Source organism: Pteropus medius, unplaced genomic scaffold (genome assembly GCF_902729225.1).
Source record: "Pteropus medius unplaced genomic scaffold, Ma_sr-lr_union100, whole genome shotgun sequence".
NCBI lineage: Eukaryota > Metazoa > Chordata > Mammalia > Chiroptera > Pteropodidae > Pteropus > Pteropus medius.
The window spans coordinates 730,227-749,722 of NW_024340847.1; the positions used below are offsets into that span (position 1 = coordinate 730,227).

The 19,496-nt window shown below is 56.5% G+C and overlaps 1 protein-coding gene across 2 annotated transcripts in view; it reads right to left on the minus strand.

The window, feature by feature from the left end:
- Nucleotides 1-19,484, minus strand: part of LOC120582014 (dnaJ homolog subfamily B member 6-like) — a 39,933-nt gene extending 20,449 nt beyond the window's left edge. Inside the window, exons 1-5 of one of the 2 annotated variants that reach the window (XM_039836989.1) lie at nt 18,487-18,921; nt 17,583-17,693; nt 8,866-8,994; nt 7,125-7,266; nt 6,606-6,676 (exon numbers count right to left, since the gene is read on the minus strand). In XM_039836989.1, coding sequence (XP_039692923.1) covers nt 6,606-6,676; nt 7,125-7,266; nt 8,866-8,994; nt 17,583-17,693; nt 18,487-18,610 — 577 coding nt within the window. In that variant the 5' untranslated portion in view covers nt 18,611-18,921. Of the gene's footprint in view, nt 1-6,605; nt 6,677-7,124; nt 7,267-8,865; nt 8,995-13,245; nt 14,491-15,684; nt 15,790-17,582; nt 17,694-18,486 lie in introns of those variants that run through there. The other variant, XM_039836979.1, reaches the window with a different exon arrangement.
- Between the last annotated feature and the right edge of the window lie 12 nt (nt 19,485-19,496).

Below are 19,496 nucleotides of genomic sequence, written 5' to 3' on the forward strand. Positions count from 1 at the left end.
CGAACTAGCCCGAAGCACCCCCGCCCAGCACCACGGCTCCCGAAGCCGGCCACGTGCCTGCATCTTCCTGCAGCTTCTGCCCAGCCCCCCGCACCCTCATCCCATCGACTACTATACGACACTGCTTCCACGGCTTGAGGTGAGCAGTTTGTCCTGTGTAAGGACAAACGACGCACGTTAAAAAAGAAAAAATAGTCCCGGGCAGAACTGACGATTCGGGTGTCGTTCCTGCCAGCCTTTCCCGTGCGTGAACAGCTAGTGAGACACAGGATCACCGAAGTTCAAGCGCCCTTTTCGTCCGAAGGCTAAAAATACCAGAAAACGTCCCGCCCTGTAGCGCTGAGTCAACGCAAACTTAAAAACATGCACAGGCCCTGCCAGCACCGTGCCCGAGCAGCTGAAGTCACCGGGAGGCTATGAAGGGAATGTCCCGGCAGCTGTCCTCAGGCGTGCACACGGCCCCCGCGTCACACGCTCCTCGGCCCTCCCCAGACGGAAACAAACCACCGCAGAGTAAAGCAGTCGCTCTCCCTACGTGCGTGCGATCGGCAGGCCTCGGCTGCGGGTGCTCTCTCTGGGGGGAGGGGACGGATCCAACGCGGACTCAGGCGTGACTAACGCCGGCCACCACAGCCCGAGGCCAAACGCCCGGGAACGACGGCTGGCCGTCTGAAGACTCGACATGCAGAGCTCCTGTCCTCAGAGCTCAGTGACGTGCAGACGGAACGCGGGGACACCACGACCTCACGAGCGCACGCGCTGCAGGACACGGACGTGAGGACGAGCTCGGTGCGGGAAAGCGCGGGGCGCTCCCGGACGATGCGGGACACACGGCGCCGACCGTGCGGTGACTCGGCAAGGCAGGCGGAGACAGACGCGCGGGCACAAGGCTCACGTGTCCCTAAACCAGGCAGACGGAGCGCTTTTCAGTGGTGACCGACCTGGCTGTAGCCGCCCGTTAAGGACATGCCACGTGGTGACGATGTGCACCGACAGGGAGGACGATGCCTCCGCTGCTGCAACCGTCTCCGGCGGCTACTGAGAGATGCAACGACCAGTTCTCGAAATAACCGGTGAAGGCGAGTCACAGAGAGGGGAACCCGGGTCAGGGTGCTGCCCAGGCTCTGGCAGGGAGGTGGACGGCGGTGCCGGGAGCAGTTCGGCGAGGACACGGGCTGGGGCGACATGACGGTCAAGGACACAGAAGAAACCCTTCTGCCTAAGCCCTTGCACTTAGATAAGGGACAAAAGCCACGGACGCAGAGTCTGCAGAGGCCTAAGCGGGGCTGGCTCCCCCGGGCCTGCAGCCGTAGGAGGCACACACGGCGGCCTCGGTCGACGCGGGCGACTCAACCCGTCCCGGGCCAGGTGCACGCCGCAGGCCGGTGCTCACCCCCACAGCGGTCCCCAGGACCTGAGCCGGGGACGGCCGCCCCCTGTCAGCTCTGTGAGAGGCCCAACGTACCTCTGCGGGGTGGCCGCACGTGGTCACGACAGTGCGGCTTGGTGACCTGCACGCAGCCGGTGTCCACGAATGAGGGCCAGTTAGGCCCGGCCCCCCAGGAGCCACGTGCTGCAGCAGGGTTGGCTGCCACCCACCCTGTGCCTGCAGCCTTGTCCCAAGAAGGGGCGTCACAGTCTCCGGAAAGGCTGCTGCGCTGACGACGTCCACGGTGCCTGGGCCGCGGATACCCTACCCCCACCACCCTGTGGGGTGGGGGGTCGGAGGACAGTCCTAAGGTAGGAGGCAAGGAACGCAGAGGATGCTGGCTTCCTCCGTGGTCCCAAGGCACAGGACAAAGGCCAGCTCTCCCCTCCGGCCCAAAGCTGACCAGCAGCAGGCCTCGGGTCACGTGTCACCCCACCACGGCAGGCTGCCCCAAGCGCCGCTGACACCCAGCGTACAAGCCAGAGGCCGCAGAGGACCCACGGGCGGAGGGAGACGCCCCCCCGCCCCCGAAGCCTCTTCCTACCAGGACCTGGGGCCAGGACCTGGGGCCACACGTCCCTGACGCTGAGGGGCCACCAGGACAGGTCAGGACTGGCTCCGAGGAACGACCTGGGGAGGCCTGTGCTTTGCTGGAGGCAAAGGGAGGAAAAAGCCGGACTATAGGAAGCCAAGTGGCCGAGACCCCGTGTGCCACCACCCCCCCAGGACACCAGCCTGCCCCGTGCTCAGCCTCCACTGCAGCGGCCACGGGCTGGGTCTGAAGCACGACTTTCATCAGGAGAGACGAGGGGGCCACGATGCACGACTGAGGTGACCCTGCAGAAGGCACTACAACAGAAGGGACTCCAGCTTCTACAGGGCCACAGACCTACGAAACCTGACTCTCAAAGACACGCAGTTGAATCCACAGAAAAAATTTCACGACAAGTGATTCTACAGTTTTTTTTTCAAAGTCCGTCAGTCTTCTCTGAAACACTGACGTCCGTTAACAAATTATTTTTTAAACAACCATTTAGATGAAACGGGTTTTTAAAAAACCATATAACAAGACACGTGCCAGGGAATTCTGCGCAGGTGTCTTGTTCCATCCAAATCACACTCCACGAGGCAACATCGGGCGTCAGCACCAGCAGCCGCCTCCAGCCTGGCAGCCCAACGCCGTGCCCACGACCGCAGCAGCGCCGACGGCCATGCCCCCAGCAAGACCCCCACGAGACCCTCCTTAAAACCGAATGCAAAAACGGATGACACGTTCGTTTTCAAAGTCAAGTGAAGGAAACGATGAACTCATTAGAGCCTTTGCACTTGACACTGGCGCCCACAGCGCCACACTGAAGTGGCTGCTTCCAAGCACAAAGGCGACCCCCCCGCCCCCGCCCCGCACGGCGCTGCTCGTGAGGCTTCGTTCCTCGTGCTGCGCTTCCGCCTGGGTAACCGGTGGGAAACAGCTCACCTACACCGTCCGTGTCGGCGACGCCACGCCTCTGGGTGACGGTGAGACAGAGCCTCCTCCGGTGTGTTACAGGCTGGCGGATCGTTTCTCTCTCTTCAAACACCAGCCCTTAACAAATTTATTCGCTGTGGGAGAACCCTGACAAGCTCCTCCAGAAAACAAACCCAAAGATGAGGCAGCATTAAGGATTAAGTCCCATTCCACAGCGGGGAAAGGCCAAAGTCACGATGCACGTGGGAAATAAACGTCACCGTCTGCCTCACCACAGCTTCCAGACTAACGTAATCAACATCATTAATACAGTCCTTTGCACTTTTCAATTCTAACAAAAAAAAAAAAAAATACAATAAAGAGTTCACCCAGAATCGATGAGGTACAAACTTCCTGTCCGTGACAACCGGTTTTTACAAGCTCTGTTTTGCTTAAGGCCTCAGATACAACAAACATTAAGAAAGACCTGAGCTGGACCCAGTGGGAGGGGCTCATCAGGCTGAAACACGCACCACTCACTCGCCTGATGACCCAGCAACGCTCCACAAACTGGTCACAGCAGGAAACGTTCAAAGGCATCAGGAAGCAGACCATGCGCCAAGGCCAGATGACTACGGGGACAGAAAAGCACGGGAGGCCTCCCAAGGGTACAAGGGCGCGCGTGCTGACCGCCGGCCCACGGTCGGGCCAGCCCTCCTCTCATGTCCTAGGGACAAGTCGACGGAGAGCCCAGCACTGCCCTGCAGGCTCTTCTCCCACGGGACGGAACAAGGAGAAGCCAAGAGTCACCCCCAGCGACAACTGCGGACACCGGCCTGCTGGTTCACCGTTTTCCACCGCTGCCGCCTTCTGGCACAGGACACAACCCCGGGCTGGCAGCAGCAGCAGGCAGGGGCGGGGACCACGGCACGGACCAGGCCCACAGGGAGCGGCTGCAGTGCTGCGGGCCACGCCGCGGCATCAAGTCACTAGTCGGGGGCGCAAAGAACGGCATGAAGCCAAGATGCACCCGAGTCCTCCCCGGCCAGAGGTGGCTGTCGCTTGGCATTCGAAGGTTGGGGACACGTGGTCCCGGGTTAGCAGGCCAGCATCCGAGGTGGGCAGGAGTGCGTGCTGCGGGATGGGACCACCTGGGTGTGCATGGCGTTGACAGACACCTGGAGCGCCCTGCGCGGTGGCAGCAGCAAGGAACAGCCTTGCTGCCCTCTTTGGGGACTGGCCTGCAAAGCGAGGGCTCCCACATCCCGAACGCAGGAGGACAGGACAGGAGTCTGCTCAGGGTCCCCGTGACCCACACCACAGCCCCAGCTCAGAAACTCGTTTCCTCACAGCGGCTGGACAGAAAGAAGCCACCACCAGATTCCCAGCAACAAGGCGGCGAAGGCTTACCCCAGTTCCATGGACCACCGGCACCCCAAGAACCAGCTGTGGCGCGCCTCGGGGACGTCCGACAGACACGGCCAGAGCCCTGTGCCTCTCACGCCTCTGACCTCCCCAGTGGGACAGATGACATGCCCTTGAATCTCTGCTTCGGGGAATCTGAGCGCGCTCCGGTCTGTAACTGGACGGCGAGCAGGGGGCGCGAGCACACGGCGTGACAGAGGGCGGCGGCCGTCCACACGGGCCTCGAGGTGTGGGGCGAGCCCTCGGCACCCTGCTTTCAAGGCGTTCAAGACTACGGAAAGGTTTCTGAAACACAAAACAGGCACGGACAAATGACCAGAACCTGCCACGTCCATTAGCTGTTCTCCCAACTCCTTCTGGATTAGCGACGCCACTCTGCGGGCAGCGGCCTGACTGCGGAGAGCTGCTTCCACGGCGAAGCGCAGGCCCTCGGCCAGTTAATAACCGAACGAAGTCGACACGTCTATCAACACAGGTGCAGAACAAGGCAATTTTCTCAGACGTGATGATCCCCACAAAAAGACCACTCAGGCGTCCAACATCCTGTACCTGTCACGCCAGTTCGAGTGCTGTCCACGCCAGAGCCGCACTGGACGCCGAGCCCCAGCACCTCAGCACATCCACAAAGGTGAAAGCGTGGAAGCTGCCCGGGCCACCAGCGACGATGGACAGACGAAAGTTCTCACTGACCCGGTCTCCAGCCCTAGGGGACCGTCACGCCACTAACAAATGGTTCATCCCACCCACTGATGAAAAACACGAAACTCAAGTTCCAGGCATTTACTTGACTTTCTCACCGAACAGGGAAACCGCCCGTGCTAAGGGCAGAAACGGAAGCCGGCTTTCCGGCGCTGACGGTTCGGTCTGTGAAGCGGCTTCTGCAGCGCTGTCTCCCAGCACGTGACGCGCCCACGTAACTCCCTTACGTGACGGTGCCAGGAGCTCAGACGGCACGTTTAAGCGTCTCTTCCACTGTTTTCCTTAGTTCAAATGTCTTGGAATTCGTACAATAAATTTTGCTATGCTTTTAGAGCGCCTATAAAATTTTTTAAAATATCTCTGTTTTCAACAACGACACGTTTAGATTCTTTCAGGATTTCCACGCTTCCCAGCAAAGGCTGCGTGAACGGAACGTGTCTGGCAGGGAATGACCCTCAGTCGAATCCCATCTGACAGTTCTCGCGCTGCTTATTTCCAAAACGAAACCCGGGGGGAGGGGGAAGTATCACCAGTCTTGTTTAATGTTCCTCCGGCTGGAACTCTAGTCACCAGAGGAGAGCGTGACAGATTTCACAGACTGGGAAACAAAAGAAACACCTTTGTTTCTGCTCACTTTTCCCCACTCCGCGATGTTACCGTGCATAGTCTTTAAGGGAGCTGGCATCAGGGACAACCTAGAAAGCTAGAACGTACTCTGAAAAAGGAAAAACTATACAGTTGTTTCTTCCCTCCCCAGAGAAATGTCACCACATTAAAATCGCCATTAAATTGCTAATCATTTTAACATAAATAGGAAAATCTTCATACACTCTCCAAACACACTGAAGAAAACGAACACACGTCATTAAGTTTGGCATCCACATTAGCGAGCAGAACGAAGCAGTCACGAGGTGACAGCCGAAGCCCAGGCACAGAATCACACGGACACAAGAAGGCCACAGGTCCCACTCAGGAAAGAATGCACCAAACATTCGCATTTATTTTCTTTTTTTTTTTTAAGCAAATGACAAAGACCCAGTTTACCAGCTTTACTTTTTAAACCTAAGCTTAACGTTACATATTTAAACAATTGTCAAAACTTACTAAGTTGCCAGCGTTCATGCACAACTAGAAAACATCCTCAATTTATATTAAATCAGAAATGTATTACCGTTAATGCATTAGTCTTTCACTACTAAATACTGAAAACTGAAATTATTTTTGTGGAAGCTTCGTCCTGGCAATGTTAAGTTCACAGCAGGCTGACACTACTTGGCTCACGTCTCAAACACAATGGAGAAGCAGGTCCGTGCTGGTGTTAGTGTATGAAAGAGTCACGGCCACCTTGGATTACGTTTAATAAAAAAGCAAAGTGCATACAGATTTACAACAATTTTAAAGACAAAAAAATGGTCCTATCATGTGGTCCCAACAATAAACTCAAAAGTCTATGACAAACAGGGCTCCGACGAGCTGTGTATAAATACTTTAGATTGGGCACGTCAGACTGAGTCGAGTTCATCTGAAATCTTCAGAAACACTCCTGCCAGTCCTCAGCCGCGCGCGTGCGTCGTTACTTGCTATCCAAGCGCAGTGGCTGCTCCTTACCATTTACCGTCAGGGACGTCAGCCGGCCGTCTTCCTCAACCTCCACTCTTTCCTGACCGTTCTCGATGATTCTGGAGGAGGAAACGCATTGCAGAGTAAATACAGGCGGGAACGAATATGCACATTTCAGAGAACAGAACTGCCCCCGGCGCACATGAAATCACGAATTTTGTGGCTGAAAAGCACAGCTGAAGCCAACTTGACAAATTTTTCTCAACACAGATCTGCTGACAGACGTGTTTTGTCTCAAGTATTACACAGCTAAGGACGAAACTCGTGCAGATCTAGTCAGCGAGACGGCGAAGGTCTCACTGTGCTGGCTTTCCATTAACCACGCTCAGCGCCAGCAAAACGCACCACAAGTCACTATGTCACTGCACGTTAAAAACGGCTCTGCCGGAAGGCCACTTCTAACAGAACACGAGGCGGGGATTTAAAAGGCAAAGCTCTGTGAGCCTGAGTGAAGGCCCTCGAGGCACAGAGCCACACGCGGCGGACGTGCGCTGGGGAGACCGGTACCTCTTCGTGGTGATTTTCCTGCCATTGACTATTTTAGTGGACGTCGATACCGATTTGAAGTTGCCCATCCCGCCGCCACCAAACGCCGTGGACGAAAACGAGGTGATGCCGCCGTGGCCCAGCGAGCCGAAGGACGTGAACCCTGCAGGAGGAGAGGACAGGAGGTGAGGGTGCTGTCGCGACACTCCGAAGCAGACCTCCACGGCCGCTGTGACCCCCGGTGACCGCACGGGAGCCACACCGTGGCGGCAATGCCGGGCAGCCCTGTGGGGGTCGGGGGGGCGAGCCGGCTCTGGCCGCACATCACCCGCCAGCGCGCCGGGCCTCGCGCCGTCTCGCCCCATCACAGGCGGCCGACACTGCTCCGCACACCACGGAGGGCCCAGGACAAGACTGTGCATCTTTATCCCCCAGGAAAAACGTCAGTGCCACAGAATGGCAAGCCCAACCTGCTGCCCTCCTTGCAATGTGACCATGGGGCACAAAACCTCAAGTAGCTTTAGGAGGAACACTACAAGCACGTACCTGAAAAAGCATGGATTTGGGGCAGGGGGAAAAAGGGGAAGGGAGTAAGAAGTACAAATTGGGAATTATAAAGTCACAGGGACGCGAAGCACAGCACAGGGAACGTGGCCAGTGTACGTGACAAGCACGTGTGGTGCAGGGCACTAGACTTATCGGGAGGGTCGCTGCATAAGGAGCATAAACGCCTAAGCGCCACGCTGTGCCCCGGAAGCTGACGTGACATGACGCTGTCCACTCTAACTGAAAAATGAGAACTAGAGGAGCCCCTTTAAATGTCCCCATGGCCCCACTATCCAAAATGTCATCACACGCATTACGAGAACCTTGAAACAGACGGCACTGTCTCTGAACCCGTTTGTGTCACGGTGTGACACATCTGTGTGTACACCGGCCACACCACCAGCGCTCAGCAGCTCCAGGGGCTGTGGCTACCGCACAGGACAGCACTGGTCTAGAGCGAGCCTGGAGCCCCACGACACGACACGACACACTTCCTACAGCTCCTCGAGGTAAGGGCTGCGCCCCACAGCCACAGCTCACACCAGCCACACGCCTCTGACGGTGAGCGACTCTGCTGAGGGCTTGACCGCGGGCCTCACCTCGGAGGCCCTGCTGGGAAAACCCCGACTGCATTGCGCGCTGGGCTGCGGCCCCCGGGACGGACCGGCCCCCGGGACGGACCAGCGCCCGGACGCCAGCGGCCCGAGCTTGCAGGGGAGGCCCCGAGCTGCACTGCGCAGGCCGCCGCTGCCAACGGTGAGCGGGCCTGAGACAGCACAGCGCAGGACGCACTTCAGGGACGAGGCGCTGAGCCCCAGGGGAAAGCACCGTCCTGCCCTGCGGCGCGCGCGGCCGGCCACGGGCACAGAGCACGGCGGGCGCTCCGGGCCCCGCGCCTGTCGACACGGGCGCTGCTGGGACACCGCCTCTGTGTCTTTCAGCCTGCCGAGGAGGTCAGATTCAAAAAGGGTTTAGTGAGCTCGCCTAAGTGGGTTACTGTGCACTTATTTACCCAGAAACACACTCCTCCTTTCAACCAGGAACGCCGCCAGTTAACAGAAAACACTCAGGGCGGCAAGCACAGACGTGTGCACAGAACACGGCACATCTCCGAGGCCGTCCCATCGAGGAGCATCTCCGATGGCCTTGCTGAGCGGGCACGGCAGCCTGTTCCCAGCACCCCCACCCCCGTCACCAGGTGTCGCAGGGCTCCTACCTGTGTCAAAGGAAGGGAATCCTGGGAAGGACGGGAAGCCGCCGAAGGAGGAGAAGAAAGAGCCTGAGCTGCGGTCCCTGCTGCTGCGGGGGCCCCGCCGGCTCCTGAAAAAGTCCTCGAACGGGTCTTCTACGAACAAAAAAAACGCATTTTGTAAAATCGTCATGTAACTTCCTTTTTTTCGTCAGAGAGCTGCAATTAGGGAAAACGGGTTAACGGCTCCGGAGCTGTTACCCATCAGGAACGCGCGGCAGCTCTAACGCCCCGCGTCGGCACGGAGCGGCCGGCGCCCAGCTCGCGAGGCCTGACGCGGGCAGCGAGGACGGCGCCGCCACGGCGCAGCTTTTACCCCACGTCGCCCCCGTCCCTGCTGCGGCCATCTGCACGGTCAGGACGGCGTCGCACGGCAGTACTGAGGTGTGCTCCGCGAAGCCCGGCTGCCCTCGCCAACGCGATTCGGAAACGAGCAAAACTGGATTCTTCTAACCTTTCTGTATAATACGCGGGGCGCCACGGAGGTTCAAGAACTTTTTCCTGTGCACTTGATGCCTCGAAAAATTTTTTAAAGGTTTAGTCAGCGTCAAATCTGAATAGATACAAATTATATAACATGGTGCTTTGTTTTAATAGAAAATTATTAACACAAAGAAGTGTCATGTTGCTACTGGAGGTACCAAAATGCCCCTGAAAATAAAAAGATTAGTCCTGACAATTTGGGAAGTTGGGTTATTAATGAGCACTTACTGAAAACACGAATTACACAAACTTTGAAAAAATTTTGCTGAGGTTCTACAAAATTAATCAGTGCTGTATTTTTTCAGGGAAATGTGAATTCTTTGAGAAATAGAAACAAAGAATCCTGATCGATAGTAGAAATGCAGGCAGGAGGAGAGAAAGGCGACCCCGTGACACAGACTGCGGCACGGGTGCGCCATGCTGTGGGGACGGGGCAGAGATGGCAGAAGCAGGGTGGTGTACACCTGAGCAGTGACATGAGAGAGCAGAGTGAACACAGATAACGGTGGTGAACACCGAAGCCAAGCCGAAACAGACTCAGGATGCACTCAGGATGCACACGAGCGTGACCTCAGGTTAGCTCTGGTGTGTTCCAGAGGGTGGCAAAGAAGTGCCTGTGCTGCTGGCCTCCAGGAGTGACCGGCTGCCTCGGCCGGCCCGGCAGCCAGGCTCAGCAGCCAGGCTCAGGACGATGCGGGCAGGCCTGAGAGGCGGCACGCGCCAGCTCGGAGAGCCGCCCTCAGCGAAAACCTGCTCGTCAGCGCTACCTGAGGCTCAGCGAGGAAAACATGGAGGAGGAACGTTTAGAAACTCTGCTCACTGGGGGCCTGTTCAAAGCTCCAGAAAAGAGAAAGTGTCGGAAGAAAGAGAAAGGAACACATGTGATCCCAAGGAATCAGCCCCAGGCGTGAAACGGGACACACACACAGGGTCACAGACGAGCACGGCTGCTGTTGGCAAAAAGTTAACCATGGCATTTTACTGATGATTCTGCAACCTAGTCCCACATTCCACAGTAAACGCCACCCTTTAACAAACTAAGAAATTCGTGTATAAGCTACTTTGTAAATGGGGCTCACAAGTCCCAATAGTGTAATATTTCGAAGTGTGAACAGAAGAAAAAAGAACTTTATGTAAAAGAATAACATCTTTCTGACTCGTGGATTTCTCCAGACTTCGACATTTTCCAATAAAATCCAAGCACTCCATCCAGTACGTCGCCGTTTCCCTGGCTGCCACCACGGCCCACACGCTACCCATCACATGTCCCACATGTCAGACCTGACACTCCCACATCGACCACCCGGGCTGTGCAGCGCCTCCCGACTCCCCCTCCGTGACCTCTACAGGGACTCCACGCAGCCAGCCTTCGACGATGCTACACTGCCGCACGTGACTCCCTAAGCCAGGCTGCATGGCTGGATCACACCGTGTCTCCCGCAACGTCCCGTGTAACCGCTATGAGGATGAGTAGTTTTGACGCCTTTAGGGTCACACGGCAACTAAATCTATCATTGTCTGCAGGGCTCTGGGTGTGACTGAGCCAGTGTTCCTGTGACACCCTGATTGAAGGAGTGTTTTTAATCTGCTTACGACCCTGTGCTTTATTAAGTCGTCCATAATCTTGCAATCGCCTCCTTCATAAGCTACTTTAAAACATGGTTCAGAAGCACGTTGAGAGTCACGCCAGTGGCTTTCCAGTCATGTTGCCTTGAATTTTTAAAAATCTATCTTGCCTATTTTCCTGTTGATATTATGTAGCCTAAATAAAACTTTCCGTAATTCAGGTATTCATTGAATTTTAACATATGACTTCAAGTATTAAAAGTCACAAAAGTTAGCCCTACAGGTTAAAAGTCCCACTTAAAAAGCCAAGGCGACACCGAGAACCCGATCCTTCCTGTAAGTTACGCTGGTGATGTGCTGCCAAAAGCCGCCTCTGCCCAGGCCAGAACCCTTACTGGGAGCTTCCCATCACCGGCTACTACTGGGTTTTGCCCTCTTAGAAAGCAATTTGGGATTATGTATCGTGAGCTTTTAAAATCTTCACCCCCAAAACTATATTCAATTTTTAAAAACCATTCAAACCCCACAATTCTACTTCAGGAATATCAGCTCATCTCAAAAATGGAAATAACTTCCTACACTACGAGTGCGAAGCATTGTTTATAGTGAAAATGGAAAATGACAACTTTCCGGCCGAGGAGAGAAGCGAGCGGCGTGCGGCGAGTGCTGTTTTCACAGGGTCACGAAGTCTCGGCTTCGGGAGACAGGAAGGAACGTAAATTACACTTCACGACCGTACCCTCTGGAGCACCTTAACGGCAGCTTTCAGCCGGTTGCAGGACCCATGCTGATCCCTCCCCACTTTTTCCAAGTTCTCGAGTATGCACTTTGTACTACTTTGGAGATCGAAAGGATAAACTTGACACTTACATTCAACAAGACGTGAACATAACCAAACACGTCACCAAGCCTTTTTCTCCCCACCCAGGTACACAGAACCCCCGCCAGCCCAGGCTGCACTAAACTAACCGACAACCTAAGTAACAACATCCAACTTCCAAGAAACACTGAGCTGCAAGTGTGAAAACAGCACAAAAGGCGACGTCTGCATGCACACGTCCGTGCGTGCCAAAAGCCTTAAAAACACGTGCGAGACATTTAAAACTATAGATGACTTCAGCAAGCTTCGATATGGCAATGAAGAGAAACCAACTCAAATCAAACGCCCAGCACCAGCACATGAGCAAAACCACAGCCATGGTGGATGCCCCTCTCACCCACCGGCCCGACGTGGACGCTCGGTAAGCACAGCGCCCGGCAAGGACGGGCCTGCCCACGGCTTCAGGCCTCGTGGCCTCATACTCAGGAACCCCCCAGGCATACAGGAAAACTGGCACGAAAAAGGACAAAAAAATCTAAAAAGCATCATGGGCACCTCAAACAGAGGAAAATATTTCCCCCACACTAGAGTTTCAAAGCTAAACTACACAGCCATCCTCCGAGAGACACATGACCCACACACACTCGCCACCTGCCAGTCCACCCCGAAACCGGAAACTGAAATAGAACACCCCCCCTTCCCTACAACGCAAGCTTCGAATACGCTGTTTCTTACATATTCTGAGGGAGAAAACGTATTTGGAGGCATCTGAAACAAACGGCACCACACTGAGGACGCAACCCAGCCACCCTGAACTGCGGCTGGGCACCGTCCCCACGTCCCCACCGCCCAGAAGACACCTGGCACTCGACAGAGGGCAGGTGGGACCACCCGCCAAACAAGTGCACTTGCAGGTGGTACTTTTCAACTCCTACACGATTATTCTGTCATAAAATGTAATTTCTAGTTACAGCCTAAGTCTGGTGCACCAACATGTTTTCTAAGAGCTACAAAAATCTAGCTAAGTCAAGGAAAGATGCACGCACTGGTCCCAACTCCTAGTTCCCACGCCGCGAGTCCTCCTCGTTCCCACGGGAACGACCTCACGGGAGGGATCTGCGAGGAGAACAGAGCACCTTGTCTTCCTGGGTGTCCTTCCTGCCGTCACACCTGCCTTACCACGCTGTTCCGCCTGCTGAGCTACCTGCCACCTACGAGGCATGTGCCTGCCCTCGCCCCGCACCTGCAGCCGCGACCACCTCCCACTTCCGGAAGGAACCAGCTCCCTCCATCGCGGGGCGAACCCCGCGGCACTCAGGACATGCCGACGGGCCCACCTGCCCCAGTCTCCCCGCGGCTCCCACCTGCTGCAGGGTGGCCAGCACGCCTCTCCCACGGCCCCACCCGAGGCTGGGGCTGAGTGGCCCTTTCTTTTTTTTTGCAGGGGGGTGGTCAAGGGAACGGATGTCTTGCAATCACTGAGTCCACACAGCAACGACTGAGAGCGGCGAGGCTGCCAGCCGAGCACCCTCATCTGCCCACACTGTGGTGCATGAAGGAGGACCGTGCACCCCAACAGCATGGCGCCTACCCGGCAGGGACCATGCTCCGTGTCTCCCAGGGCAGTCTCACGGGAGTGCTAACCTCCCACCGTGAGAGACGAGGGGAGAGGCCAGCCGGAGGCGACAGTCCATGCACCTCCCCCAGTCAGGACCGTGGGCTTCGTAGAAACGTGGAAGGACTTCAGCGGGAAACCAGTGTGACGGCGGTTTCCACGTGGCCTGCGTCACCCTTGCCCTCCGTCACGTCCCGCGAGCAACACACGCAGGCCCTGAAGCCACATGGGAACCGCTCAGGTCCAAGTCCGGCGGGGACTTCCTGACGGCCGCGCTGCCACCCCGCAGCCCCCACGCAGCCTGATTTTCTCAGCAAGTCTGATCTGTCCCCTTCCACAACGTGCAGCTTCTGACGCACACAGCGACTCTGTGAGGAAGACACCAGCAGGCCGGACTGTGGCCCCGCACGTGACGGTGAATTCCAGACCTCCAGGGCAGGGCGCGTGGCCAGACGTGGAAAGAGGTCATCGAGGTGGCCCTGACCCGCTATCACTGGCATCACAGAAAGGGGGCATCTGAACAGAGGACACGACGTGAGACCGAGGCCACAAGCAGCGGCAGAGGCCGGAAACACCTGTCACAGTGCTGCCGGGCCCTGCCCGGGGCCTCCAGCCCCCAGACCTGGGGTCCACCTCTGGCTCCGGCCACTGCCCCCGACATGGGCATGGGCCCTGGAGCACTGGCTTCTGGGAAGGACACTCTGTCAGACGGACGCTCCGGTGCTCCAGACCCCCACCCCAGCCTCTTCGGCCATCCCACAACGGCGCGGGGTCCCTGAGCGAAGACTCGGCAGGCACTGAAACAAAACCGTTTTATTCCAGACCCGCTCCCCGAGCAGCGGCTCGGGCTCGGGGCCGCTGTCCTCACTCAGCAGCTCCTCACACTCCTCGCTGAGGTCCTCAGTGTCCCCTAGGCTGGCCTCGTCCTCGCTAGACACGAACTCCAGCTCCTCGCTGAGCTCGCCCTGGCCCCAGCTACCCCCCGGGTCACTTGGCTCCTCGTCACTGGTGGCCTCGAGCTCCTCACTGGATATCACATCCAGGACCTCGCTGCTGGCTCCGCTCAGGGCGTCCGGCGCCGGCTCCTCACGCACCACCTCCTCGAGCCCTGAAGAGCACAAGGGCGGCTCACTACATCGACACCGCGCGGCACCAGCGGGCCGCTGTGCCTCCGCGCCTGTCTGCCTGCCCATGCTGCTTACGCTGTCCCTCCCCACCTGCCCTTCCTGTCCTCGGCCACTGCTCTCTGTCTCACGCCTGTAGCCTGCCGGCACACTGTCCCTCCCATGCCATTGCCTCAGCCTGTCACCACACCATACCATACCGTGGCTCCTCCCCATGCCTGCCGGCCTGTCCCTCGCCCACCATCCCAAGCCACCCACCCGGGCTCAGGAGCCACACCATCTGGCCGTCGGTTCTGCATGCCCCAGCCTCACAAGGCAGACGCCACTAGGAAGGGGAACGTGCTGACGTGAGCGGGCCGTGCGGCCTTGGCATTCCCACGTGAGAGCACAAGTAAAAAACAGGCCGTGCCCAGACGTGCCCCAGCCAGTGTGTCCTGCAATGACGCTGATGAACAAAAGGCACCACTGTTAGCTACTTTTCTATCTTAGAGCAGTATTTTTCTGAGCCCTGTGACAACAAAGACGTGGTCCTAATTCAAGCGCATGAACCTGACTCAGAGTGTCTGATCAACATTCTGACGAGGGCTCATTTCTGTGTTCTCCATGTTCGGGGAATAACCTGAAGTCAGCTAACCTCAGACGTCTGGCTTACGCCTTCCACTTCAGGGCCAATATTCATGCTAGTCTTAGACTCGGCCTCCACCATCTCTCTTGGGAGGGCATCTACCATTATGGACACTTCAGCATCAGGAGAATCCCAGGCCCAAGTCCTCTCTGTCCCAATGTGCCGACTCCCCCGGCTTGGTCCTCGGGCACAGGACTGAGTACAGCCGGTCCGACACCCTTCACGTCCCGCCCTTCCCAGCGGCTCTCTGGTTCTCTGAGTTCCCTCCCCTTCCACCCATGAGGCTGAAGGCGGATGTGAGATTTTACATCCTGGTAAATGGAGACTTCAGCTCAGAATGCCTTGTACCGGATTCTGAACAACTTTTTTGGAAGGCAGAACGGGAGAAAAAGAACTGGTCATGTGAAAAATGAAAACTAAAGATAATGTGCTACAGTCAACAAACACTGTGACAGGGCTGAGTAAACCGGGCCTGGATGGCGATAAACCGCCACTAGCGAGCACCCAGGCAGAGCCCCCGGGCCTGCGACCCTCGGGTCTGCACCGAACGTACCGCCAGCAGGCTGCACCGCCACTTCATACATGTAGTAGCCGTGGAGCGCCGTCTTCTCCTGCGTGTACATCCTTAGAGCCTGAAAATGGAAGTCACCCAGAACACCTACAAGAACGGAGTGGAGAAGCATCTCTGCCACACCGGCCCTGGGAAACGGGTCAGGGCTACTGTCAAGGTGTGAGGGTCTCAGCACCGACAGAGGGCCTGACCTGGAGTCCGGAATCATGCTTCCCCTCAGCTGGACTCGGGGTCCTGGAGAAGAAACTGCTACCGAGATGCACTGGTCCCTGTAGCCCTCATAGGTGAAGGGCTCATCACACGCACATTTCTCTAAAGCCTCATAGTTCAGATCGAAGTCGTAGATTAAACAGCTTTTAGAGAAAACAATGTTACTTATTCCTTCACATCTGATCTCTGTACCTTCTTTACAAAGAACGGCTCAGGGAAAATCACTTTTAGCGAGGAAGCGTGGCCTATCTGATTTTTTTCCCAAGGAAAACAACCTGGCCACACGTCAATCACAACAAGACTCTTTCCGTTTACTCCTTTTTTCAGAAAACTATAGGACCTATAAAGCGTGTCTGTGATGCCTGCCTCGGGCTCAGGAGGCCAGCTTGCTTTGCTGCCCCCACTCCTGTACCCGAGACCAAAGCCGGAGGTGGCAGGAGAGCTGGCCCACTCCTTACCTGGCCGCCCTAACGGGACGTCACCCGACACTGCCCTGCTGAAGCAAGACACATCGGACTTTGCTAAGAGCTGTAATGAGACACAAAGGTCGTCACGAGTCGTTCACTGGGAGCCTGTCTGACGCACGTTCTCACATCTACAGCACCAGTAAGTGGGGCGAAGGTCGCAGAAGGACCCCGCGTCCCCCGCCCACGCAAGCGCTCCCGCGTGGCCTTCGTCGTTCCCGTCAGTGACAGAGCTCCCTCACACAAACGTGCGCGAGCTCTCTGCCGGAAAGCCACCTTCCTGAAGTTGGGCCACCCCACAGGGGATGAGGCACTCTGGCCCGAGGCCCGGCGCATACCAGGTACACAGGCCGGGAGCCCTCCTGTAGCCCGAGGCGGGCATCGTCCCCTGGTCTCCCCGTGGTCTCTGCAGACAGAGCTGCTCCGTCTCCGCCTCTTGAGGAGATGGAGGAGTGTTCGGTCTCCTAAACTGGTCTCTCCAGGTGATGGCGGGGTGCACACAAGATGTGTGTCCCCCTCAGTGAGCCAAAGACAGAAGGTCGGCAGCCGCACAGTGGACCCCAACATCCCAAGTCGCCCAGCACGCCACACACTCTAGACGACCAGCGGGTGTTCTCATCTGTGGCTGTGCCTGAGGCACGTGTGGGCACCGAGCGCCGGGCCTGAGGACCCGGGATGCAGCGGGTGAGACAGAACTGCAGCGACACCCAGTCCCCTAGAGGACCGTTCTCTGGACCATGGGTGCTGTCGGCCCAGCTCTGCGAGCGCCACCCCTTCCAGACCAGAGCCAACAGTCAGCACTGCGGCCAGCGCCCACCACCACGGCACGTGTCAGAAGAGGCCAGTTTCTGGACCAAGAGGCTCAGCACAGTGCCTGCCGTGAGGTGTGGGGCCCGACAGCACGCTGCCTGGACCCGGCTGTGGAACGGGAATCAGCCTGCGAGCCCCGGCTCCCGCCCTGCCTGCCGCCTAGCACAGGCGACAGAGGAAGCTCGCTGGCTGCGCACGGCGAAGCCAAGAACCTCGCGGTGACGTGCGGGCGCACACTCACTAGAGTCCTCGGAGAGGACGCCAGGTCTAAAACACCCACGCTGCTCTGACACCAAGTCACATGACAGGACACACAGCGACAGGACAAGGCGGCACCACAGTCTTCCTGCGAGTCACGGAGACCCCAAGTACGTGCCGGCCAGACAATGAACTTACCGAAGAAGTCGAATGAGAACGGGTCCCTTCCGCCGAAAAAGTCCCTGAAGACGTCATCTGGGTTCCGGAACGTGAAGCCGAACTCAAAGGGACCGTCAAAATGACTGCCACCTACACAAGGACAGCACAGCTTTTAGCTCAGGCACTGTTGAGTATGGAACTATTATCTAGAGAACGTTCTATAAATCATGACCTTAAACAAGAAAACATTTCATAAACCTAAGGTTCTGAGGTTTGAAACACAAGCCGCGCTCTGAACAGACTGACAGCGCGCCTGGCACGGGTTGTGGTGCTGCAGCGCCTCACGGCGGCCCCCTCGTCACACCCGCAACGCCTCTGACCGTGTCGCCGCCGCTCACGTCAACCCACCTGCATTTCTGTTATGCAGCTTCATGGGAACCAAGCCTGTCGACAGCCACTCACACGCCCGTCTGTGGCTGTGGTGGAGCACCACCCCCCAGTGCCAACTGTGACGCTGGCAGGACAGCGGCCCGTGACAGCGGCCACTCATCACATACACATTTAGGCCTCACCACCAGACAAAGTACTGTAGGTTTGCAGGAGAATCTGATTTTTAAACCTTAAGGATATTTTGACGTAATGTCAAGTACTGATCTGGGTGTGCACACTCCCAATACATTACTGAAAGGTTGAAAATTATTTCACATCTACAAAAAGTACATCAACTTAAAGTTTCCAGCCTATCGAAAGATTTTTAGTAGGCCTTTTAAATGCTATCAATCTCTCCTTCCGCTCCCCAATTCAGCCCATTTTCAAGGCTGCATCTGTATTTACAGAAACATGACTCTGTCCAAGACAGCCAGGCAACTCAAGCCCCGTCCAGGCCTTCACCAGACTGCCTCCCCATCGCTACCAGGCAGAGAGAGAATCAATGTTTACATACCTCCACCTCCACCGTTTAATCCTTCTTTGCCATACTTGTCATAGATGTCCCGTTTTTTAGCTGTAAATTTTAAAAGAAAAGTCAATAAGGACCAAGTTCCTGTTCCCTCAATACTCAACGACATATCTCCAGAGCTGTAAACAGGAGACCGACACAGCTGTTCCCAGTTTTAACGAGTCAGGCCTCAAACGAAAAGACAGAAGAGGGACAATCTAAACACGTCTCTCCTCAAGAACAGCTCAGAACAAGTTTAGTACCACGAAGCTTAAAAGGTGACTGTGACCGTTACCCACGTCACCCAACCGCCCCCAGAGCCCACGCGCGTCACGCGAGAATGGCATCATGAGCAGACCTCACTGCGCACTTCCCACCCTCATGAAGGTGCAAAGTGCGTGTTCTAAGTGCCGTAAACAGCTGACACAGACCCCGCCAGCTCGATGCCCCTGCCAGGCACAGCCCGACCAAGGCTCCGTGAGGTGCTCCTGCCCTTTGTCCTCTTACTAGCTGGGTTGTGGAACAAAGAGTTAAAACGCAGCCTGTTTGGACAGGTAGGTTCTCTTGACACAGTATCACCTGTTCTGCCCAAATCTCACATCCTACCAAACTGCGCTGTCAAGCGACGGCGGAAACAGGCATAAAAGCGAATCAGATGCAGCCAGCTTGGTGGCCAGAGCCCCGTAAGAGCAGCACCTGCACCTGTGAAGTACACACTCACACCCCACAAAGAACCCGAGAAAACCCCACAGTCTCTCAAATTAAAGCAGGGGCGGGGGGCAAGTTTAAAGGTTCTTTTTCTGCCCAACTTAAAGTCTGGGTTCAGTACTTGGTTTCTGTAATGCTCCTGGCTTATGAAACCCATACACCTGGGGGTGCCAGGTGAGTGACACACAGCAGGACGGGGCTCCTGGGGTCTGGCGTCAGTCCAGGCCCATGACCCAGCGGGTGAAGCCTTTAAACGCTTCATTTTAATAAGATAGTAGGTATCGCTGTTTACGTGCTTTCTCTCATTA